This window comes from Ovis canadensis, chromosome 14 (genome assembly GCF_042477335.2).
Source record: "Ovis canadensis isolate MfBH-ARS-UI-01 breed Bighorn chromosome 14, ARS-UI_OviCan_v2, whole genome shotgun sequence".
NCBI lineage: Eukaryota > Metazoa > Chordata > Mammalia > Artiodactyla > Bovidae > Ovis > Ovis canadensis.
In genome coordinates this window covers 79,549,790-79,576,041 of record NC_091258.1, presented here as the reverse complement: position 1 = coordinate 79,576,041, position 26,252 = coordinate 79,549,790, and the positions used below count along the sequence as shown (strand labels likewise).

The following is a 26,252-nucleotide window of genomic DNA, read 5'->3' as shown; positions in this document are numbered from 1 at the left end:
GGGGTGGGACTTCCGGCGTCCTCCTCCTGGCGGCCATTTGTATTACTTTCCTGTGTGTTGTCGCTCGGGAGCGCTACGTTGGGAATGAGGTGACTGAATTAAGACGGTCCAAGAGGCAGCGCACAGAGGCGGGTCCCAAGTTCGGCGAGGCCGTCAGGGGACCCCCGCGCTAGGCCCCAGGTCGCGCCCGCTGTGCCCACTTCCCGCCTCCTCTCCCGCCGCTCGCGGTCCTGCTCTGGCCACAGAGTCCGATGGCGGCGGCGGCGCTGCGGGATCCGCCTCAGGTAAACGCTGGTCCCCTGGGCCCTTACCATTCTCACCCCACCAGACACTAAAGCCCGAAGTGCGTGGCGCCTGCTCACGTGCCCGAAGCCCGGCCCTGGGGTCCAGGCCGCTGAGGCGGTCGCGGGTGGGGCCGTGTGTCTGACAGTGTGATGCAGCGCGGGAGAGGGTGACAGGCGGGGGAACCTGCCTGCGCAAAGGCTTCGAGGTGGGGTATAGGCGAGAAGGTCCAGGAAAACTGGCGCGGATCTGGTGTCTGCAGGGAACAGAATGTGGTGAAGTGAAGTCGCTCAGTCGTGTCCCACTCTGCGAACCCATGCATTGCAGCCTAAGAGGCTCCTCTGTCCACGGGATTTTCCAGACGAGAATACTGGAGTGGGTTACCATTTCCTTCTACAGGGGATCTTCCCGACCCCGGGCTGAACCCAGGTCTCCCACATTGTAGGCGGACGCTTTACCGTCTGAGCTGCCAGGGTGGTAGAGTGGTCCTGATCTAGGCTGGATCTGCCTGCAGTGGACTGAAGGGGGTGACTCGGTGGGTAGGCTTCGGTTCCTGGCCAGGGATCAAGGCAGGTTGGTCGTGGTGTGAACACCGAATCCTAGTCACTAGACCTGTGGCCAGCGACAAGGCCCTGGCCCTTCAGTTTTGAAGGAAAAAAAATTCTCCCAAAGAGGTGAAGCCATGAAACAGTATTTATTAGGAGCAGAAAAGAGTACAGTACCTTTTGGATAGACCCACCGGCGGACTCAGGGAGAGTCGTGCTGTGGTGGTTTGAGTCGCTTTTGTGGGGCATTTATTTCTGGTTTCTTTTGGCCAATCATCTTGCTTTGCTTGGTTTTGAGTCGGTATTTGGTGTATCTCAGGATTTTCCTGCGTGTAAGTGCATCTTTTAGCCCAGATGAATTCCAGTGAAAAGGCTTATTGGGTAGTGGACATTACCTACTTTGAGGTGACGCCCCTTCCCTTTCCAACGAGGCTTTCTGTGCTGACTTCCAAGGAGCCTTTCTGTTCATGTGTAGTGGGGAGGTCGCCTTAACTTCAAGAATGGAAAATATGTGGTTTCTTACGTTTTATGTGGGCAGGGCCCAGCCTCCATCATCCTGCCCCAGACCTACTCAAATGTGAGAGTCATTTGTGGTGTCGTGAACCAGGATTCCAGAGAAGGTTGAAGGAGAGAAGGGTTTTGGCTGCTGAGGGCACAGGGGGTGCAACACAAAAGGGGAAGTAGGTAATGGGCATCTATAATCACGTGTGCTTCTGGGTGGCTCAAATTGAAGCAAGAATCAGTAAAGGTATAAAAGGGGCCTTCAGAGCAACTTTACACAAGTGCAGTTGTCGGGGTGCAGCTGTGGGGAGTAAAGGTGTGCGAGAGGTACAGTCTACAGAATCATGGGTACGTGGAGAGGAAGTGCTAGCTCACGGCCCCAGCGTCCTGTTACTGGGGACTGAAGGGTGAAGCCTGAGCCCAGGTTTGGTTGTGTCTGTGAGTCACAACCTAGAGACTCCAGGGGAGTTGATTGACAGAACGGATGGGACCCTACAGGCCAGGACGAAAGCTTGGATGACATGTCTCTGCAGTCCATCCCAGCGTTGCTGAGGACTGAACACAGTGAATAAAGGGACCCTGAGGGATAAGCTGGGCACCAGTGACACCGAGGTCTGGAATTCTTGTTTGGTGGAGAGCTTTGGAAGAGGATGAGGGTGGGATAGATGGGTGATAAGATGAATTGTGGGATCCTAGAGTGTTCATAGTTTACTCTGTCTCTCATAGAAGTGCAGTGTGACCTTTGAGGATGTGGCTGTGTACTTCTCCTGGGAGGAATGGAGACTCCTTGCTGAGACCCAGAGAAGCGTGTACCTCGATGTGATGCTGGAGAACTATGCACTTATATCCTCACTGGGTAAGACTCTCACAGCCTTCCCAGTAACCTGGACTAGGCTCTGTCCCATCTCACCCCCTTTCCCCAGGGGGTTCTCTGTTCTTCTACATGTGGACTTCGAGCACTGCTTGTTTCCCAAGCTTTCTGAGTTGCTGTGATAGCTAGCTAGGACTGGGTTGTTTGTACTGCCCTCTTCTTTCCCCTGCAATACCAACCCCAGTACCTGTTGTACAGAACGCTGTTAGGAAAAAGATTCCAAAAGTCAGTAGTATTACAGTAAGCTTAATGGATTCTACCTACTTGCCCTCTCTCTATCCGGGTCAGTGTGTCTAGATCCTTTTCAACTCTGTGTCCCTTCTTTTATGCTGAGTTGTGCAGCTTGTGGGATCTTAGTTTACTGACCAGGGACTAAATCAGGGCCCTGGCAGTGAAAACTTGGAGTCCTGGTCACTGGACTGCTAGGGAACTCACTTGATCCCTTCTTTTTAGCTAACATTTCTTTGTGCCTGCTTGTGCTGAACCATGAGCTACTTTTCAGTGTCCTCCAAGGTTGGTAGTGTTTAGATTTGCTTTCTCTTTTTCCCCAGCCTTGTCCAGATATAAAATTGTATATCTTGATGTGGTAAAGTTTTGACTTGATGTATGAATACAGTATGAAATAATTGTCACAGTGAAATTAGTTAAACATCTATCACCTCATTAAGTTACATTATTGGTGTTGTCACTGTTGTTGTACAACATCATTTTTTGTTAATATTTATTTAGGCTGTTCCAGGTCTTAGTTGTGGCACTCAGGATCTTTGATCTTTGTTGCAGCATGCAGGCTCTTTCTTTGTGTCATTTGTGATCTAATTCCCTGACCAGGGATGGAACCCAGGCCTCCTGCTTTGGGATGGCAGAGTCTTAGCCACTGGACCACCAGGGAAGTCCCAGCATCATTGTTAACTATTGCCACCATGCTTTATATTACATCCTCAGAACTTATTAATCTTATAACTGAACATTTGTACCTTTTGACTGACAATCTCCCTATTTCCATATTCCCCAGCTCCTAGCATTTTACTCTGTTTATATGATTTTCCCTCATTTAGTTTTTAAAAATTACAACCATAGGGGACAAAGATTGTTTCCTTTAAATCTATGCCTTCACCAATACTTCTTATCTTTGCTCTTTTTTTCATTTTCTTTTATTTCCCTCTGCTCTTTTTTGATAGTAGCCATCTTGTCAGGTAGATTTCCCTATAGTTCAGATGGTAAAGAATCTCCCTACAGTGCAGTTTGATCCCTGGGTCGGGAATCCCATGGACAGAGGACCCTGGCGAGCTACAGTCCATAGGGTCACAAAGAGCCGGACACGACTGAGCAGCTACTACTGCGTCTTACCAGATGTGAGGTGTTATCTCATTGTGGTTTTGATTTACATTTTCCTGATGGTTAGTGAGATAGTTGGTGAGGAGGAATATTTTTTCATGTACCTTTTAGCCATTTGTAGATCTTCTTTGATAAAATGTCTATTCAAGTCCTTTGCTCGCTTAAAAGAATTTTTAAAATCTTATTTATTTTTAACTCGTGTGTGTGGTTAGTCACTCAGTTGTGTCCAACTCTTTGAGATCCCATGGGCTGTAGCCCGCCAGGCTCCTCTATGCCTGGGATTCTCCAGGCAAGAATACTGGAGTGGGTTGCCATATCCTTCTCCAGGGAATCTTCCCAACCCAAGGATCAAAACCAGGTCTCCTGCACTGCAGGCAGGTTCTTTACCGTTTGAGCTACCAGGGAAGCCAATTTTTAGCTTAATTTTAATGAACTTATGTATTTTTGGCTGCACTGGATGTGAGTTGCTGCATGCAGGCAAGTGGAGGCTACTCTCTGTTGCAGTGCACAGGTTCTCAGTAGTGGCTTCTCTTCTGTTGGCTCATGGGCTCTAGAGCACAGGCTCATTAGTTGCAGGCTCATGGGCCTAGTTGCCTCAAGGCTTGTGGAATCTTCCTGGACCGAGGATTGAACCCGTATCTCCTATAATGGGTAGGCTGATTCTTAACCACTGGACCACCAGGGAAGTTCCTTTGCTCACTTTTTAAACAGATTGTTCTTTTCCTGTTGAATTGTAGAGTACCTTATATATTGAATACTTCAGATATTAAAATATAAATTTCACCAATGAAATCTATCTGATCATGACCTATTTTTGTTGTTGAAGATTACTGATTCAATTTCCTTATTGGTATTGGTCTATTAAAATTTTCTATTTATGATTAAAAATTGATAGGTTGTATGTTTCTAGGAATATATCTGTTTCTTCTAGATACAGCTGTGTGTAACAGCTCCTAGTAATCTTTTATGATTCTTTGGTCCTGTTTTATTTCTCTGTTAATTTATATGAAATAAAGTCTAGATAAAGGTTTGTCAATTTTATTTATCTTTTTATTTATTTATTTATTTATTTTTGGCTCTGCTGGGTCTTTGTTAGTGTGCAGGCTTTTCTCTAGTAGTGGAGAGTAAGCACTACACTCTAATTGCAGTGCTTGGGCTTCTTATTGTGGTGGCTTATCTTGTGGAGCACAGGCTCTAGGGCACAAGGTCTTTAGTAGTTTGTAGCACGTGGGCTTAGCTGTTCCGTGGCATGTGGGATCTACATGGATCAGAGATTGAACCCATGTCTCCTGCATTGTCAGGTAAATTCTTTACCACTAAGCCACTAGGGAAGCCCCTATCTTTGAACAAAACCAGCTCTTAGTATTGTTAATCTTTTTATTATCTTTATAGTTTCTATTTCATTTATTTCTGCTCTGGTGTTTTTTTTGGCCATGCTGTGCAGCATGTGGGAACCTTAGTCTTAATTCCCCTTCCAGGGAAGGAACCTGCACACCCTGAACTGGAAGCATGAAATCCTAACCATCGCACCTCTAAGGAATTCCCCTTTGCTATCTTCATTTCCTTTGTTTTGATAACTTTGGTCTTAGTTTTTTTTCTAGTTCCTGGAGGTGTAGTTTGATTATTTATTTGAGATCTTTCTTTTTTCTTAATTGTGGCATTTATTGCTCTAAACTTTTCTCTTAAAACTGCCTTTGCACATTTCATATGTTTTGTTATTATTTCTGTTTTTCTCAAGGTATGTTTCATTTTCTTTTTGCTTTTTCCTTTTACTGATTAATTGGCCAGGAGCATATTGTTTAATATTCGCATGTTTGAATTTTGAAGCTTTCCTCCTATTGCTGGTTTCTAGTGTTATCCATTGTCTTAGGAAAAGTTACTTCATATGGCTTCAGTCTTCTGAGATTTGTTAAGACTTGTTTGACATATTCTATATGCAGTTGAGAAGAGAGTGTATTCTGCTATAATAGGATGGAATGTTCTGTACACATCTGTTACATCCATTTGGACTGAAGTATTCAATTCAAATAACTTTATCTGGATATCCACCTATGTTGAAAGGGGGATATTGCAGTTCCCTATAAATATCTTGGAAGGAAAGTTATGACCAACCTAGATAGCATATTAAAAAGCAGAGACATTACTTTGCCAACAAAGGTCTGTCTAGTCAAGGCTGTGGTTTTTCCAGTGGTCGTGTATGGATGTGAGAATTGGACTGTGAAGAAGGCTGAGCACCGAAGAACTGATGCTTTTGAACTGTGATGTTGGAGAAGACTCTTGAGAGTCCCTTGGAGGGAGATCCAAGGGAGTCCGCAAGGAGATCCAAGGGAGTCCGCAAGGAGATCCAACCAGTTCATCCTAAAGGAGATCAGTCCTGGGTGTTCATTGGAAGGACTGATGCAGAAGCTGAAACATAAAAAAAAATTGACATTAAAAAAACAGAAGAAGAAGCTGAAACTCCAATACTTTGGCCACCTCATGTGAGGAGTTGACCCATTGGAAATGACCCTGATTGGGGGCAGGAAGAGAAGGGGACGACAGAGGATGAGATGGCTGGATGGCATCACCAACTCAATGGATATGAGTTTGGGTAAACTCTGGGAGTTGGTGATGGACAGGGAGGCCTGGTGTGCTGCAGTTCATGGGGTTGCAAAGAGTCGGACGCTACTGAGTGACTGAACTGAACTGAACTGGTAAATATCCTGTTGCTGAGACTTCCCTGGTGGCCCAGTGGTTAAGATGCTGTACTTCCACTGCAGGGAGCAGTTCAGACCCTTGTTGGAGAACTAGGATCCTGCCTGCCATGCAGCATCCCACCCCTCACCCCCGCCCCGCCTCCAATTTTCTCTTGCTGTCTTTTCTGCCTTCAGATCTGGTCGTATTTGCTTAATTTTTAAGTTATGATGTGTAAGGTATGATATATGTGTGTATATGTGGTTATAATTATTACATCGAGAAGGAAATGGCAACCCACTCCAGTATTTTCTCCTGGAGAATCTCATGGATGGAGGGCTACAGTCCACGGGGTCCCAAAGAGTCGGACACGACTGAGTGACTTCACTTCACTTCATGATGACCACCTCCTTTATTATTATATAATGACCTTTGTCTCGTGACATTTTTTGATTTAAAGTCTATTTTGTCTCACTTAAGTATAGCTTACCCTCTTCTCTTCTGATTTCCATTTGTGTGGAGTATCTCTTTCAATTTCTTCACCTTCAGCCTGTGTGTGTGTCCTTAAAGCTGAAGTTACTCTGTTGTAGGCAGCATGGAGTTGAGTCTTTTTTTTTTTTTCTGTTCCACCACTTTATATCATTTGATTGGACCTACTGCTGTCACCCATTATTGCCCCTCTATTTTTCAGTTTTTTTTCTTGCTTTCTTGCTGTCTTTATGATTTTCTGTGGGAGTGGACTTTTAAAATTATTTATTTAGTTATTTAGCTGTGTTGGGTCTTAGTTGCAGCATGTAGGATCTTCGTTGCATTGGGCAGGATCTTTTGTTGTGCTGCATGGGCTCTGTAGTTGTGGTGCATGAACTTAGTTGCTCCGAGGCATACAAGATCTTAGTTCCTTGACCAGGGATCAAACCTGCATCCCTTGCATTGCCAGGCGGATTATTAACCACCTGGAAAGACCCTATGGTAAGATACTTTTATTCTTTTCTCCTGTCTTTTGTGTCTATAGGTTTTTGATTTGTGATTACCATAGGCTTATATAAAACATCTTAAAACATTCTATTTTATGCTGATAATACTGTAAATTCAATCCCATACAAAATGTCTACTCTTATACTTCCCTCATGCATATATTTTGTTTTTGATGTCACAATTTATATCTTTTTATATTGTGTAACCATCAACAAGTTATTGTTGGTATAGTTGCTTTTAATACTGTTATTCTTTATCTTTTATGGTTGAGTTGAGTAAGGCAGTTTTACAGTATTAGAGTGTTCTGAATTTGACTATATACTTATTTTTACCAGTGTGTTTTATGTTTTAATATGTTTTCATGTTACTGTTAGCATATTTTTATTCAGCTTGAAGAAGACTTGGTTAGACTTCCTCATTTCTTATAGGGTTAGGTCACGTGGTGATGAACTTCCTCAGTTTTCATTTGTCTAAGAGTCTTCCTTGTTACTGAAGAATAGCATTGCTGGTAAAATATCCTTGGTTTGCAGTGCCCCCGCCCCTTCCCCTCTGGCATTTAGAACACATTTCACTGTGACTGTATGCAGTGTTTTAGCTCAGAAAACCTCTTGTATCTTTATGGGGGTTCCCTTGTGTGATGACTTTCTTTTTTCTTGCAACTTTCAAAATAATTTGGCCTGACTTAGACTTTTATATTAATGAGTCTTGGTGAAGTCCTCTGTGGATTGAATCTGTTTGGGGACTTACGAGCCTCATGTGCGTGAATGTCCATTTCTTTTCCCAGATTTGGAAAGTTTTCATTCATTACTTCTTTAAATAAACTTTCTGCCCCTTCTTCATGCTCTCTTCCTTCTAGGGCTACCATTCAGTTCAGTTCAGTTCAGTCACTCAGTCGTGTCCGACTCTTTGCAATCCCATGAACCGCAGCACGCCAGGCATCACCAACTCCCAGAGTCCACCCAAACCCATGTCCATCGAGTCAGTGATGCCACCCAACCGTCTCATCCTCTTGTCATCCCCTTCTCCTCCTGCCCTCAACCTTTCCCAGCATCAGGGTCTTTTCAAATGAGTCAGCTCTTTACATCAGATGGCCAAAGTAATGGGGTTTCAGCTTCAACATCAGTCCTTCCAATGAACACCCAGGACTGATCTTCTTTAGGATGGACTGGTTGGATCTCCTTGCAGTCCAAGGGACCCTCAAGAGTCTTCTCCAACACCACAGTTCAAAAGCATCAGTTCTTCGGTGCTCAGCTTTTTTTATAGTCCAACTCTCACATCCATACATGACCACTGGAAAAACCATAGCCTTGACTAGACGGACTTTTAGACAAGTTAATGTCTCTGCATTTTAATATGCTGTCTAGGTTGGTCATAACTTTCCTTCCAAGGAGTAAGCATCTTTTAATTTCATGGCTGCAATCACCATCTGCAGTGATTTTGGAGCCCAGAAAAATAAAGTCAGCCACTGTTTCCCCATCTATTTGCCATGAAGTGATGGGACCAAATGCCATGATCTTAATTTTCTGAATGTTTGCCATGAAGTGATGGGACCAAATGCCATGATCTTAATTTTCTGAATGTTGAGCTTTAAGCCAATTTTTTCACTCTCCTCTTTCACTTCTATCAAGAGATTATTTAGTTCTTCTTCACTTTCTGCCATAAAGGTGGTGTCATCTGCATATCTGATGTTATTGCTATTTCTTCTGCCAATCTTGATTCCAGCTTTTGCTTCCTCCAGCCCAGTGTTTCTCATGATGTACTATGCATATAAGTTAAATAAGCACAGTGAGAATATACAGCCTCGATGTACTCCTTTTCCTATTTGGAATCAGTCTATTGTTCCATGTCCAGTTCTAACTGTTGCTTCCTGACCTGCATATAGGTGTCTCAAGAGGCAGGTCAGGTGGTCTGGTATTCCCATCTCTTTCAGAATTCTCCATTATGCAAGTATTATTTTGCTTAACAGTGTCCCATAACTCATGTAGACTTTTTTCTTTACTCTTTTTAGTCGTTTTATCTTTTTTCTCCTGTGACTGGGTAAGTTCAAAGACCTACTTTCCATTTCATAATCATTGTTTTGATTGATCAAATTAGCTATTAATGCTCTACATTTCATTCATCTTACTCTTCACCATAATTTCTGTTTGGTTCTTTTTCATATTTTTCTGAATCGCTGTTTAAAATCTTACTTTACTGTATATCATTTTCCTTATTTTGTTGAATTGTCTCTCTGTGTTTTCTCGTAGCTTACTGAGCTTCATTAAAACAATTATTGTGAGACTTAGAGAATGAACTTATGGTTCCTGGGTGGGGAAAATGGGGCAAAGGGATAGTTACGAAATTTGGGATCTACTTGTATGCTGCTGTTGCTGCTGCTAAATCACTTCAGTCGTGTCCGACTCTGTGCGACCCCGTAGATGGCAGCTCTCCAGGCTCCCCCGTCCCTGGGATTCTCCAGGCAAGAATGCTGGAGTGGATTGCCATTTCCTTCTCCAGTGCATGAAAGTGAAAAGTGAAAGTGAAGTTGCTCAGTTGTGTCCGACTCTTAGCGGCTCCTTGGACTGCAGCCTACCACCAGGCTCCTCTGTCCATGGGATTTTCCAGGCAAGAGTACTGGAGTGGGGTGCCATTGCTTTCTTCGCTACTTGTATGCAATGCTATATTTAAAATGGATAACCACAAGGGCCTATTGTAGAGCACGGGGAAGTTTGCTCAGTGTTATGTGGCAGCCTGAAAGAGAGGGAGCTTAGGGAAGAATAGATAGATTGTATATGAATGGCTGAGTCCCTTTGCTCTCCCCCTGAAACTGTCACAACATTGTTTATCAGCTATACTCTATACACCAAATATAAAATAAAAAATTAAAAAAAAAATTATTGTGAGAGACTTCCCTGGCAGGCCAGTAGTTAAGACTCTGTGCTTTCATTGCTGGGGGCATGGGTTCCATCCTTGCTTGGGGAATTAAAAGCCTGCATGCCTTGTGGCTTGGTCAGATTATACTACAAAGCTGTAGTCATCAAGATGGTATGGTACTGGCACAAAAACAGAAATATAGACCAATGGAACAAGATAGAAAGCCCAGAAATAAACCCATGCACTTATCAGTACCTTAATTTTGACAAAGGAGGCAAGAATATACAATGGGGCAGAGATGGTCTCTTCAATAAGTAGTGTTGGGAAAACTGGGCAGCTACATGTAAAAGAATGAAAGTAGAACACAGGAATCCTAACACCATACATAAAGATAAACTCAAAATGGATTAAAGACCTAAATGTAAGACCAGAAAATATAAAACTCTTAGAGGAAAACATAACACTCAATGGTATAATCAAAGCTGGATCCTCTATGACCCACCTCCTAGAATAATGGAAATAAAAACAAAAGTAAGCAAGTGGGACCTAATTAAACTTAAAAGCTTTTGCACAGCAAAGGAGACTATAAACAAGGTGAAAAGACAGTCTTCAGAGTGGGAGAAAATAATAGCAAATGAAACAACTGACAAAAGATTAATTTCCAAAATATGCAGGCAGCTCATATAATTCAATACCAGAAAAACAACCCAATCAAAAAGTGGGAAAAAGACCTAAACAGACATTTCTCTAAAGAAGACATACAGATGGCTAATAAACACATGAAAAGATGCTCAACATCACTCATTAATAGAGAAATGCAAATGAGAACTACAACTCACACTGGTCAGAATGGCCATCATCGAAAAGTCTACAAACAGTAAATGCTGGAGAGGGTGTGGAGAAAAGGGAACCCTTTTGCACTGTTGGTGGGAATGTAAATTGATACAGCCACTATGGAAGACGGTATGGAGATTTCTTAAAAAACTAGGAATAAAACTACCATATGACCCAGCAATCCCACTCTTAGGCATATACCCTGAGGAAACTAAAATTGAAAAAGACACACGTACCCCAATGTTCATGCAGCACTATTTACAACAGCTAGAACATGGAAGCAATCTATATGTCCATCAACAAATGCATGCATAAAGAAGTTGTGGTACATATAGACAATGTACTATTACCCAGACATAAAAGAGAATGCATTTCAGTCATTTCTAATGAGGTGGATGAACCTAGAGCCTATTATAAAGAGTAAGATAAGTCAGAAACAGAAAGATAAATATTGTATACTAACACATATATATGGAATCTAGAAAAATGGTACTGAAGAATTTATTTTCAGGGCAGTAGTGGAGAAACAGACATAGAGAACAGACTTATGGACACGGGGAGAAGGGAGGAGAGGGTAAGATGTATGGAGAGAGTAACATGGAAACTTACATTCCCATATGTAAAATAGGTAGCCAATAAGAATTTTCTGTATGTCTCAGGGAACTCAAACAGGGGCTCTGTATCAACCTAGAGGGGTGGGATGGGGAGGGAGATGGGAGGGGGAAGGTTCAAGAGCCAGGGAACATATGCATACCTATGGCTTATTCATGTTGAGGTTAGACAGAAAACAACAAAACTCTTTAAAGCAGTTATCCTTCAATTAAAAAATAAATAAATTTTTTAAAGGTAAAAAAACAATTGTTATAAATGTTTTGTTTGGCAGCTTGTAGAGCTCCATTTCTTTGGGGCAGCTGATTAGTGTTCCTTCAGGGGTGTCAGGTTTCCTCGATTATCGTGTTTGTGTTTCCTGCAGCCTCATGTTGATGAGTACATTTCATGGAGCAGTCATTTCTTTCAGGCTTTACGTAAGGTTTTGGTGGGCAAGATCCTCACCTCTGTGTGGGTGTGCGTGTGCTAGCTTGATGGACGGTGGCTGCTGCACCCACAACAAAGCCCAGTGGCTTTGTGTTTGCAGCTCTGTCCCCTGAGGTCCGTGTCAGCACAGACTGCAGGGTCCTCAGTAGCTAAAGCCGTGGGTGTCCACAGTAATAGAGAAGACTGCTAGGGCTCTCCTGATTTCTTTCTCCCATGGGATATGTTTTGACTGAGGGGGGTCCCTCTTAATGTGGAGTTTGGCTCTTGGAGGGGGACTGCGTCATAGTGGTGATGGCATTGGTGTCTGATGTGTGGATTCTGTGGAGCAGATATAGATCTGGACTCTAGGATGTGAATAGATGCAAGGCAGTAGCACTTCTAGGGTCCCAGTTGCTGAATACTCTGTCTCAGTGTTGACTTCGCTTTGTGAGATGCAGTGGCACACTGAGCAGTGGTGGAGCCCTGACCAGAGTATGGGTACACACGGAGACAGTGTCTCAGGGGTCTGAAGAACTAGCTCACCCATAGTGGCCAGGAATCTGGCACCTGAGACATTCAGACATTCAGGTGACAGACGTGGAGTCAGGTTATAGAATATGAACGTCTGTGGTTCAGGTGGGGCTCAAGGGTTTGGGGTGTGTGCAGGAGTTATGGGGATGGCAGCTGTGGTTCTGAAACAGAGCAATAGCTACTTTTGTGGGGACAGGGATGATTCAGCATATTATTCTCTTGCCAGTGCCTCATGTTGGTGGCTATTAGTTACCTTAGTGTGAGAGCTCCCAGTGCCCTTTGCAGAGCAGGAGCTGAGGTTCACACCTGTAAACACTTGCCTTCCTCTGCTCTGCAAACTGTGGAGTCTGCAAGTGTGGCAGGGCCTGTTGAGTTTCTCTAAGGTAAAAGCTACTGGGATCCTTTGCAGTGCAGGCCATTGGGAATGTGACAGCAGCCACCATTTGGCTGATGCACTTAGTTCCCACCCTTCATCTTATTTCCTGTCTATCTCCACGTGTCTGTTAAGGTAATATCTCCAGTGATCGTTTTCGTGTTGTTCTTTTTCAATTTCCTCTGTGTTGCTGCAGTATCTTAATTGGATTCCTGAGTCTCCCAAGGGCAACTTTTGTTTGCTTTTGTGTATTTTTTGTTGGTGGTGAAGGCTCGTGTCCTCTGCTGTTTTGCTGACATCACTCTCCTGGATCTTTTCTCTGCATCTGTTATGTGCTGAGTTGCTTTGTGACGGTACAAGCTGTTCATCTGTCCTGTTTTCCCGTTAGGATCTTTATCCTGCATGTCCTATGTAGTTGCTTAACTAGTGCTTATAGATGTCCCAGGATTGACATGACTCCAGTCATGGTGAGGTGGGCTCAGAGGGGGCCTGGTCCTGGTGAATGGCAGCTGAGGAGAGTATGGCATCAGGCTGTGTTCAGATCATAGCAGGAACCTGTCTTTGTTCAACCAGGGTTTAGGTGCCATTTCCAGTGCATGGCCATACTACTATCTTTTCCACTGTTAACACTTGACTGACTTGTCAGTTGTACTGCTTGTCATTCCTACTGTGACTTTAGCCCAGGGATAATCTGGACTTCTTATTTGGACTCCATATCTCTGGACTTCACTCCTCTCTGGACTCCACATCTCTCTTATTTCTCTCACTACCCTTTCTGTAGTACTCACCAACATTGATTGTGCTATGATATGTTCACATTTCCCTGAATTGACTTCAAATAGCAGCTGATGTTGCTGTGGGGTTTTAATGAGCTTAGATGATCTTTTCTACCCAGTCTCAGCAGAAAAGTCCTACAGGAAGCCAGTGGAAGAGAAGTGAGTCGTAGACCCTGCCTCTCTTCCTTGTGTCCCACCCTGTTTTTGTTTTTTTCTCCTGATGAGGTCTCTGCTATTGTGTGACCTTGAGGCTCAGTAATGCACAACAGTTGGTTGTTCTTCCAACTAAATTCCAAGCTCTGTTTCTTGAAAAGCATCTCATAGACTCATACCTGGATTAGATAGGTACACATTAGTGATGAGCTGGACCCTTCTCTATAGTCAATATGTACTTGACCTGCATTTCTTTCTGTTCAGGTTGCTGCTGTGGAACAGAGAATGCAGAGACACCTTCTGAACAGATCACTTCTCTAGAAGTGTCACAGGCTAGGACTCCAAAGGCAGCTTTGTCTTCCCAGAAGATCCACCCCTGTGAGACTTGTGGTCCAGTCTTGAAAAAAGTTTTCCACTTGGCTGAGCACCAGGAAACACAACACACCCAGAAACTGTTGAGGTGTGGAGCATGTGTGAAACAGTTTTGTTTTAGTGCAAATTTTCAGCAGCACCAGGAACACATGGGAGAGAAAACCCTCAGCAGTAGTGTGGATGAGGCCAAGGTTTTCAAGAGCTGCCGATCCCTTGTGTCACAGAAGCCACTTACCTGCAGGGAGTTTGAAAAGGACTTCCCGACCATGGTGGGACACCTGCAGCAACAGACCACTCCTACTGTGGAGAAGCCACACACAGTCACCCAGTGTGAGTCAGCTTTGCAGAGCAGAAGTCGTCACACCTCAGGAGAATGCAGGAAAGCCCTCAGCCCCAAACACACACTTGTTCAGAATCGGGGTGTCCATGCTGGAGTACCTTGTTTTGTGTGCAGCGAGTGTGGGAAAGCATTCAGGTACAAATCCTCATTTGTTGTGCACCAGAGAGTGCATGCTGGAAAAAACCTTCATGTGTGTGGTGACTGTGGGAAATCCTTTAGGCAAAGCTCAATTCTCTATAAACATCGAAGAATTCATACTGGGGCAAGGCAATACAAGTGCAGCAAATGTGGGAAATCCTTAAGTCACAAATCTGTCCTCATTTCTCCCCACCCATGGTGCAGTGGCGAAAAGAGTTATGTGTGCAGTGAATGTTCGAAATCTTTTAGCCATAACTCAGTATTCATTCCACACAGGAGAGTTCAAACTGGAGAAAGGCCTTATAAGTGCAGTGACTGTGTGAAATCTTTTACTTCAATGTCTGCACTCTGTTATCATCAGAGATCCCACACTGGAGAACGACCTTACATATGCAGTGATTGTGGGAAATCTTTTATCTCTAGCTCTGACCTCCGTTATCATCAGAGAGTTCATTCTGGAGAAAGACCTCATGAGTGCAGTGAATGTGGGAAATCTTTTATCACTCGTACTGCTCTCCGTTATCATCACAGAGTTCACACTGGAGAAAGGCCTTACGAGTGTAGTGAATGCGGGAAATCCTTTACCCGAAAAAATAACCTAATTATACATTTAAGGGTTCACTCAGGAGAAAGGCCTTATGAGTGTAGTGAATGTGGGAAATCTTTTACTTTTAGCTCTAGCCTTCGTTATCATCACAGAGTCCACACTGGAGAAAGACCGTATGAGTGCACTGAATGTGGGAAGTCTTTTAACAACAGGTGGACGCTCATTCGACACCGGAGAATTCACACAGGAGAAAAGCCTTATGTGTGCAATAAATGTGGAAAATCTTTTTCCTGTAGCTCCACCCTCCAGTATCATGAGCGAGGTCACCTTGGGGAAAGGCCTTATGGGTGTGATGAATGTGGGAGATCTTTTACTACTAGCTCTGCCCTCCGTTATCATCAGAGAATTCACACAGGAGAAAGGCCTTATGAGTGCAATGAATGTGGGAAGTCTTTTATCTCTAAGTCTGACCTCCATTATCATCAGAGGGTTCATTCTGGAGAAAGGCCTTATGAGTGTAGTGAATGTGGGAAATCCTTTATCCGAAGGAATAACCTACTTTTACATCAGAGAGTTCACACAGGAGAAAGACCTTACAAATGTAGTGAATGCGGGAAATCTTTTAACAATAGATGGACACTCATTCAACACCAGAGAGTTCATACAGGAGAAAAGCCTTATGTGTGCAGTGAATGTGGGAAATCATTTACCTCCAGCTCCACGCTATGTTATCATCAGAGAGTTCATGCAGGAAAAAGGCCTTATGAGTGCAGTGAATGTGGGAAATCTTTTACCTCTAGTTCTACCCTCCGTTATCATCAGAGAGTTCACACAGGAGAAAGACCTTATGAGTGCAGTGAGTGTGGGAAATCTTTTACTTTTAGTGCCAGCCTCCGTTATCATCACAGAGTGCACACTGGAGAAAGGCCTTATGAGTGCAATGAATGTGGGAAATCCTTTAAGGATAGATCACAATTCAATAAACACCAGCGAGCTCACACTGGGGAAAGACCTTATGAGTGTGCTGAATGTGGGAAATCTTTTAGCCAAAAATCTTCCCTCTCAACACACCAGAAAATTCATAATAGAGAACGGTCTTATGAGTGTAGTGCATGTGGGAAATCTTTCACCTCTATCTCTGGCCTTGGTTATCATCAGAGAGTTCACAGGGGAGAAAAGCCTTATCAGTGCAACGAATGTGGGAAGTCCTTTACCAATAGCTCTATACTGATTCGACACCAGAGAGTTCACACAGGAGAGAGACCTTATGTGTGCAGCGAATGTGGGAAATCTTTTACTAGTAGTGCCACCCTTTCTTATCATCAGAGAGTTCATGCAGGCAAAAGGCCTTATGAATGCAGCAAATGTGGGAAATCTTTTACCTCCAGTTCTACCCTTCGTTATCATCAGAGAGTTCATGCAGGAGATAGGCCTTATGAGTGCAGTGAATGTGGGAAATCTTTTATCTCTAGCTCCAAACTCCGTTACCATCAGAGAGTTCACACAGGAGAAAGGCCTTACGTGTGTAGTGAATGTGGGAAATCCTTTAGAGACAGTTCCCAGTTTAGTCAACACCGGAGAGGTCACACTGGGGAAAGACCTTATGAGTGTAGAGAATGTGGGAAATTTTTTATGCGAAAATCTACCCTTTCTCAACATCAGAGAGTTCACACTAGAGAAAGGCCTTAGGTGTTTAGGGAATGTGCAGTTTTCTTGTTCAGTGTAAGGATACCAAAGGAAGCTGAGGATTCATCTGTCTGAATTAGCTCCCAGACATCTGCATGGCTATTGATAATCATGAGGAACGATTCCTCATGATTTTGTGGGAAATGTGTGGCTATGTTTCAGTCTCTAACCTCTCCAGGGTTCTGCCCACATATATGTCACTCCCATCTCTGTGGTCAAAGCCATTTCGTATCTAGCTCTCGGCAGGCCCACCCAGTGTGCTCAGGGAGACTTACTGTGTCCTCCCATGTTTTAGCTAAGTTAGTAATCACTTGAGGCCTATGGTGTCAACTTTCACTCCTCCGTGACTATCTTGGACATGGACCTGGTCAGTGTCAGCCCAGAAACTATCAGAAGTTAAGCTGGCAGCTTGCAGAGAATAGCAGTAGGGATGTGTTGATCTCATGTGATACTAACAATAAGGTTTTCCAGCTTCCAAATGATGAATAAATACTTGCTACAGGTTTCTTTGGCTCATACAATACTTGAGACCTTCTAAGCTCTTAAGTCCTCTTTCATCTTGGACGTCCTATTTACTGTGCAGGTAATTCACAGGTTTGTGCTGTGTAAGCATAAAGGGGAGAACAGTTTTTAGGGGTCTCAAAGTTTCTGAGAGGTGACGGTATGTTGACAATAGCTTGCCAGTTATGACCAGGTCTGCCTTGCAGCTGCAGCTTGCTAGAAAAGATTGCAGGGATTTCTGGTTTTCACTTGAAGCCTGGAGGCTTTGTTTTAGGAGTCTGCCAGGTGACACTGAGAAGCAGGCAGATGTGAGAATCTCAAGTGCTTCTGAGCATAACATTAATTTTTTTCCTTACTAAACAGAGAGATCCCAGGGTGTTTTCAGCACTGTGGAGGGAAATCTTCCCCAGGTCTGCAGAGAGCCATGTTCTCTGATTATTGTAACTGGTTGTAATACCACTGGGTCCATAACTGGTGCAGAAACACTGATTTGTAGGGAGAGGAGGACTGCAGCCAACTAGTGTACTGTGCTGCTTCTAAATGTGCATCTACAAATGTCCATGTAAAAGTGATAGTCCCTCTGTATTGTTCATCTCAAGGCCATTACCGCATGGATTGGAAGAAAATTAAAAGGGGGTCTAGTCCCTGGCTGTCGGAGAAGGCAATGGCAACCCACTCCAATACTGTTGCCTGGAATAATCCTATGGATGGAGGAGCCTGCTAGGCTGCAGTCCATGGGGTCGCTAAGAGTTGGACACGACTGAGGGACTTCGCTCTCACTTTTCACTTTTCATGCATTGGAGCAGGAAATGGCAACCCACTCCAGTGTTCTTGCCTGGACAGGAACAGGGGAGCCTGGTGGGCTTCTGTCTGTGGGGTCGCACAGAGTCGGACACGACTGAAGTGACTTAGCAGCAGCAGCAGCAGCAGCAGCAGCAGCCCCTGGCTGTGGCTCTTGTGACCCAGACAGCATTCCCGTTGACTGTCAGTGGAAATGTTCTCCATTACTCGCCATATTTGTTGGCACTGATGCAAGGTTGACAACCACCCCCGCCCCTCAGTGCATAGAGAGATGATGGAGTGTGTGGTTGCCATAGCTCTCTGTCAAAAAGACTGGGCCATAGAGATCTTTAAGTTGCGCTATTTTTTAAAGCTATACTAAGGTATACTATCTGTGGCTTTCCTGATGGCTCAGCGGTAAAGAATCTGCATGCAGTGCAGGAAATACAGGAGACCAGGGTTCAATCCCTGGGTTGGGAAGATCCCCTGGAGGAGGAAATGCCCACCCACTAGAGTATTCTTACCTGGAAAATTCCACGGACAGAGGAACCCCGCAGGCTACGGTTTGGGTCACATACGACTGAGCTACACACACACAGACACACACACACACACACACACACACACAATGTATAATTTACATTTGCTAAACCAAGTGTATTTAAAGTACAACTTGACAAGTTTTGACACAGGTGTGAACCTCTGAGACTATCACCATAGTCCTGATAGTGACCGTATCTGTCATGGTGTATTTACCTCATTTGTTCTATAATCTTGCCTTTCTCACCTTTCCAAGTAACCATGGATTTACTTTCCTTAAAATAGATACCTTGCATTTTCTTGAATTGATATTATTGGAATCATATGCTATTTACCATATTTTTCTTTCCTTTCTATATTGTAATTACTTTGAGACTCATCAGTGATGTATAGCGCTTTTTGTTTTTTGACTGGCAAAAAATATGACATATTTTTCAATATGCCACGGTTAGTTTATCCATTCTCTTCATGGGTATTTGACTTGTTTCTAGAATTTGATTTCTGAAAATAAAGCTAGTATAAAAATTGCGTTAGTTCTTTGTATGAACATGTATTTATCTTTTGTCAGTAACTTAGAATGCAGTGTCTGAGCCACTGCTGTTCTATTCTTGTTGGCTGCAGTGGGTTTTTATTTCAGGCGGAGGGCTTAGTTGTCCTGCCACATGTGGAATCTTGGTTCCCTGACCAGGGCTTTAATCCCAACCCCTGCATCGGAAGGAGGATTCTTAAACTCTGGACCACCAAGGAAGTCCCACAACAGTTTTACTTTTGAAGAAGCTAACATTGTGATCTAAAATGATTGTGCCTTTTGCATCCTACCAGCAATATATTGAGAATTCCACCTCTCCCATATTCTGAATATTTGGTTTATTGATTGCTTTAATTTTAGCTTTTTTGTTTTTTAGAGGTATATCACTTTTTTTGTTTTAGTTGAGTTTCTGTAAGGATTCATGATGAGCGGTTTTTCAGATGTTCATTTCCTATCTATGTATCTTTGTTTAAATGTCTGCTTAAATCTTTTTCTTTGTTGGCCTTTGGCTATTTTCCTTTAACAAATAGGACAATGAAACCACAAAGATGTATATTGGAATTTCACTCATTTTTTAATATTGTGAGTGATTTTGCTTTATGGAGTAATTTTTCAATACTGGCAGAATTTTCTAACCTAAAAAGTTTCTTTTTTTTCCCAGTGTCCACAGTGCAGTGGATACTGTGACATATGCTTTAAATTTTACCTGCACTGTTAACATATTCTCTATCCCATTCTTGATTTTAGTCACTTAAGAATACAATAAAACCTTGCTTTATAGTGCTTATGCTTTTGCTTTGTTCTATCACTATAGAAGTTGGTGGATTGGAGATGGGGACAAGGTTTCATCAGGATGGACTGGTCTTTGCTTTGAGTCCCAAAGCCTGGTTGGGAGGGAATGGAGGTCAGTGGTCAGACTCCTCAAGTCCTCATCCAGGCTATCTGAGTTTAAATTCTGTATCCCTGATCAAGGACCCACAGGCAAACACTCTTCCCCAAGCCCTTTTCCTTTTATGTAAAATGGAGGTTAGGAGCTGCCCTGCCTCTGGTCCACTGAAAGATGTGAAGAGAGGAGCTGTTCATTCCCACGCAGCTCCCTCTACAGGTGAAATCCTGGTGCCAGGAAACTTTAGCTCCCCCTGATATCCTCAGACCCCTCTATCCCCATGTGCATGCATTTCGGAAATAAATGGGGCTTCTCATAATTCCTGACCTGGGTCAGCCCTCAGGGACTTATCTGCATCGAGGAGGGGGCTGCTGGTTACTGAGGTCTCTGTGGATTTGCCAGTGGGACATTGAACTTGTATGTGCCATTTATTTAAAAAATGTTACATAAAATATTTTTGTAACTCTCCTTTTCTCAATTCTCTTATTGTACTTAACTAATTTATTCTTTGTATTAGTTATATCCTTATCTTGTTGCATTTTATCGAGTGCCATGTAATTAATATAAATGCCATGTAAATATACTGTGAAAATTTACTCAGTCTATATGTGTTCATGGTTATAGCTTATTTTTCCTGAATCCATTGACTCTTGAGATTGAGAGCACACTCACCAGTTGATGGATTACCACAGAAGCATTTTGACTCTTTTTCAAATGGGAGATCGCTTCTTTCTCTTTGCCCTAGTTGGTAAATTAATTCTCTTCAGATCCTCTGTAAACAAATTTCATTTATTATGCTGAAATGCGAAATGACTGATTCTATTACAGTATGTGTTTTCTTTCCCCTGAAGGTCAATGCAAGTTTTGCTTATTTAAAAATAAAATTTTAATCTAAGATGATATAAACAACGTAACTGCTTAGAAAGAAAACATACTTATTGCAATCAATATTCATTTGATTGTACTGGAAAGGTTCCACATAAGCTTTTTAAAAAATTCAGTGAAATGCGACTGATAAAAGTATGTGATAAAGTAATAAGTATTATAATGGTAAGTATTCTATACTCAGTGTTTTGGAAACATTTTAAATTATCAGTTCAGTTCAGTCGCTCAGTCGTGTCTGACTCTTTGCGACCCCATGAATCGCAGCACACCAGGCCTCCCTGTCCATCACCAACTCCCGGAGTTCACTCAGATTCACGTCCATCGAGTCCATGATGCCATCCAGCCATCTCATCCTCTGTCGTCCCCTTCTCCTCCTGCCCCCAATCCCTCCCAGCATCAAAGCCTTTTCCAGTGAGTCACCTCTTCCCATGAGGTGGCCAAAGTACTGGAGTTTCAGCTTTAGCATCATTCCTTCCAAAGAACACCCAGGACTGATCTCCTTCAGAATGGACTGGTTGGATCTCCTTGCAGTCCAAGGGACTCTCAAGAGTCTTCTCCAACACCACAGTTCAAAAGCATCAATTCTTCGGCGCTCAGCCTTCTTCACAGTCTGACTCTCACATCCATACATGACTACTGGAAAATCCATAGCCTTGACTAGACGGACCTTAGTCGGGAAAGTAATGTCTCTGCTTTTGAATATGCTATCTAGGTTGGTCATAACTTTCCTTCCAAGGAGTAAAAGTCTTTTAATTTCATGGCTGCAGTCACCATCTGCAGTGATTTTGGAGCCCAAGAAAATAAAGTCTGACACTGCTTCCACTGTTTCTCCATCTATTTCCCATGAAGTGATGGGACCAGATGCCAATGTTGAGCTTTAAGCCAACTTTTTCACTGTCCTCTTTCACTTTCATCAAGAGGCTTTTTAGTTCCTCTTCACTTTCTGCCATAAGGGTGGTGTCATCTGCATATCTGAGGTGATTGAGATTTCTCCCGGGAATCTTGATTCCAGCTTGTGTTTCTTCCAGTCCAGCGTTTCTCATGATGTACTCTGCATGTAAGTTATTTAAGCAGGGTGACAATATACAGCCTTGACGTACTCCTTTTCCTATTTGGAACCAGTCTGAAGTGGTTTGCCATTCCCTTCTCCAGTGGACCACATTCTGTCAGACCTCTCCACCATGACCCTCTCATCTTGGGTTACCCCACGGGCATGGCTCAGTATCATTGAGTTAGACAAGGCTGTGGTCCTAGTGTGATTAGATTGACTAGTTTTCTGTGAGTATGGTTTCAGTGTGTCTGCCCTCTGACGCCCTCTTGCAACACCTACCATCTTACTTGGGTTTCTCTTACCTTGGGCGTGGTGTATCTCTTCACGGCTACTCCAGCAAAGTGCAGCCTCTGCTCCTTACCTTGGATAAGGGGTGTCTCCTCACCACCGCCCTTCCTGACCTCCAACGTGGGATGGCTCTTCTAGGCCCTCCTGGGCCCAGGCAGCCACCGCTCCTTGGGTGTGGGGTTGCTCCTCCCGGCCACCGCCCCTGGCCTCAGGCGAGGGGTGGCTCCTCCCGGCCACTGCCCCTGGTCTTGGGCACCAGGTGGAAATTATCAGGCTGCCTTATTCTGGCTGGTTATAGGGAAATTTTGAAATCAAAATGAATTTTTCACGAATTATTGTATAACATTTGGATAGTTTTCACAAAAATTGCCTGTTACAAAATATTGCCAAACGTTTTATGGATACTTAAAATACAATTTTCTTATTGTTTTATACAAGTCATTTTTGTCATTTGAATGTTTTTGTATTTTGTTGCAGCAGTGAAAGCTCAGAATCCTAACCACTAGGCCGCCAGGGAACTCTGTATTTTTATTTACAAAAATCAAAAGTATATTTTATGGCCTTAAATTGGGGCTTAACTTTGTAATGACTTGCACACCTTAGTTTATTAAAATTTTTTTTAACATTTTTATTATAAAAGCTACAGGTGTGCAGTATAGTGAGTCATAAATTTAAAGATTATACTCCATTTATAGTTGTTATGAAATATTGGCTATATTCTCCGTGTTGTACAGTATATCCTTGTAGTTTATTTTATACCTAATTTTTTGTAACCAAGCTATAGATGTACTTGTGGCACCCACTCTCCTCTCTCTGATTTACTATTGTCATTATCACCATGTTCAGGATCCCTCCTACTAATATTCATAGAACCTCCCCCTGGTCCAGACTGCCCACCAAATTTTATAGATGTGTCCATCCAGAGATCCTCCCCATAGTTCCAGACCTGTGTACCCCGCTACCTGCTAAATAACTCCATTCTTTTATTTTCTGAAGTATACCCTCAAAAGGAAACTGCAGACAACTCAATGAGAATTATTACCACTGCAGAACACACAACATCGTTGATGGAACGTCTGTCCTTCTACCTCCCAACACCAAAAATCTTGGTGTCAGAACCTTACTCCCACCTTACTTTCTCTCACAATCAGAAAAACCAGGCTGTCTTGTTTTAAAAAGTGATTCCAAGGTTTCCTTCTTCCACAACCACAACAGTGGTTCACACTAAGAGCGCTCACCCCGCATTCCTCTATTTCCCACTTCCCCCTTTTGTAATGGCAATGTCTGTCCTTTGCCTGTGTCAGGATTACATTTTTGAAGCATGAAACCTCGGGTTTCACATCTGGAGAGCAATTTTGCCTCAGGGTTAATTGTACATTAGGTCTCAGTCATATCTGAGTTAGATGATATGTAGATGCGTGTTTGAACTTTCTAATATGACATTAAAACTTACTATAAAATTACACACTTTTTCTTTCATGTTTCCTTTCTGTGCTCATTGAAGAATGTAAGCTGCATGAAAAAAGAATAGGTTTGCATGTGTTGTGGTTTCCGTACACCTAAAACAGTGCCTGACACTGTATTTTGCCTAATGAAAATTTACTGGAACTGTGAGTAAACACGATACTCCAAATTCTTGTTCACATTTACTAGTTTGGGCTAGTTTTTAAAAATAAAGTTAATTAAGGTTTTTTTATTCATTTATTTTGGTTGCACTAGGTCTCCCTTACTGTGCACCGGCTTTCTCTAGTTTCAGCGAGTAGGAGCTTCTCTTGTTGCAGAGCAGAGGCGCAATAATTGTGGCACACTGGCCTATTTGCCCCGAGGCATGTAGAAATCTTCCCGGACCAGGCAGGTGTGGAATCCATGTCCCCTGCTGTGGCAGGCGGATTCTTATTAATGTAGCATCAGGGAAGTCCTAGTTTAGCTAATCTTAACGTCCCTGTCAATTCTTTCTCCAAGCTGGTATTACTGTTTTCAAGAATAAAAGCACTACTGAAAATTCTCTGATGTCTTCAACATCACTTGCTGTATCCCCAGGGCGGTATCTGCTACCGTCTTTGAATAACAACACAAATATTAATAACTTTCTGAAACTTGCATGTCAAAACTTTCTGATATTATCTCATTTCCCTGTAAAGAAGTGTGCCTGCAGTCACTGGAAAATGATAGTCACTTACCAGCAAGGACACGAGATCGTAAGCTTAAGATGCCTTCTTTTATATAAGTGTTCAGATATTCCCTTCCATACGTGCTGCGACTCTGAAAGTTGCAGTTACTGACCCATACCAAAATAACATTAGTTCGGTTGCTCTCAGTTTGAGATGGATATCTGTTCACTAAAATGAATTGAGTTTATGCTAGGAAGTGGAATAAGAGATAATATACAGGTGAAAGTGTTTCTCAGTGGATAGGACACAATCCCTGGTTCTGTAGGCAAGAAAGAAGCTTTATTGTGGAACCGGAAGTAAAACTCCTGCTTGACCACCTAATTTAGGATGTCCATCTTCTTCCCCGAGTCATGACCCCGTACAGACTGTTTTCCTCATAGCTAATCATAATACAACACAGAAAACTGACTACAGCTTCAGTACATGGATTTCAAGAACAATTATATAATGTGTCCAGCTACTTGCTGACTCATATCTGAATGGCTCTAGAATAATATGGCCATTAAGGTGAGGTGAAGTCGCTCAGTCGTGTCTGACTCTTTGTGACCCCGTGGACTGTAACCTACTAGGCTTCTCTGTCCATGGGATTCTCCAGGCAAGAATACTGGAGTGGATTGCCATTTCCTTCTCCAGGGGATCTTCCTGACCCAGGGATCGAACCTGGGTCTCCTGCATTGGAGGCAGATGCTTTAACCTCTGAGCCACCAGGGATTACTAATATGGCCATTGAGAGGCCATTTAGAGGACATCCTGGATGGTGAAGTCAAGTGGGCCTTAGGAAACATCACTCCGAACAAAGCTGATGGAGGTGATGGAATTCCAGTTGAGCTATTTCAAATCTTAAAAGATGATGCTGTTAAAGTGCTGCACTCAATATGCCAGCAAATTTGGAAAACTCGGCAGTGGCCACAGGACTGGAAAAGGTCAGTTTTCATCCCAATCCCAGAGAAATGCAATGCCAAAGAGTACAATTGCACTCATCTCACATGCTCAAAATTCTCCAAGCCAGGCTTCAACAGTATGCGAACCATGAACTTCCAGTTGTTCAAGCTGGATTCTGAAAAGGCAAAAGTCAAAAGAACCAGAGATCAAATTGCCAACATCCATTTGATCATCAAAAAAGCAAGAGAGTTCCAGAAAAATATCTGCTTTATTGGCTACGCCAAAGTCTTTGACTGTGTAGATCACAACAAACTGTGGAAAATTCTTCAAGAGATGGGAATACCAGAGCACCTGACCTGCCTCTTGAGAAATCTGTATGCAGTTAGAACTGGACATGGAACAATAGACTGGTTCCAAATTGGGAAAGGAGTATGTCAAGGCTGTATATTGTGACCCTGCTTATTTCACTTCTATGCAGAGTACATCATGAGAAATGCCGGGCTGGATGAAACACAAGTGGAATCAAGATTGCCGGGAGAAATATCAATCACCTCAGATATGCAGATGACACCACCCTTATGGCAGAAAGTGAAGAGGAACTAAAAAGCCTCTTGATGCAAGTGAAAGAGGAGACTGAAAACGTTGGCTTAAAACTCAACATTCAGAAAACGAAGATCATGGCATCCAGTCCCATCACTTCATGGCAAATAGATCAGGAAACCTTGGAAACAGTGAGTGACTTTATTTTGAGGGGCTCTAAAATCACTGCAGATGGTGACTGTAGCTATGAAATTAAATGACGCTTACTCCTTGGAAGAAAAGTTATGACCAATCTAGACAGTATATTAAAAGCAGAGACATTACTTTGCCAACAAAGGTCTGTTTAGTCAAAGCTATGGTTTTTCCAGTAGTCATGTATAGATGTGAGTTGGACCATAAA

The 26,252-nt window shown here is 43.0% G+C and overlaps 1 protein-coding gene and 1 non-coding gene across 3 annotated transcripts; one reads left to right on the top strand and one right to left on the bottom strand.

The window, feature by feature from the left end:
- Positions 1–21,737, top strand: LOC138418326 (zinc finger protein 850-like). Of its 2 annotated transcripts, XM_069549523.1 has the most exons (3): positions 1–284; positions 2,055–2,184; positions 13,981–21,737. In XM_069549523.1, the coding sequence occupies exons 1-3, from the start codon at positions 252–254 to the stop codon at positions 16,800–16,802; spliced, it is 2,985 nt and encodes a 994-aa protein (XP_069405624.1). In that variant the 5' UTR covers positions 1–251; the 3' UTR covers positions 16,803–21,737. The 2 variants fall into 2 exon arrangements, with proteins under 2 accessions (XP_069405624.1, XP_069405625.1); XM_069549524.1 differs by lacking the exon at positions 2,055–2,184 and having other exon boundaries at positions 27–284.
- A 3,331-nt stretch (positions 21,738–25,068) lies between these two features.
- TRNAW-CCA (transfer RNA tryptophan (anticodon CCA)) lies at positions 25,069–25,141 on the bottom strand. The gene has a single exon. It is a non-coding gene; the product is annotated as a tRNA-Trp (tRNA).
- Between the last annotated feature and the right edge of the window lie 1,111 nt (positions 25,142–26,252).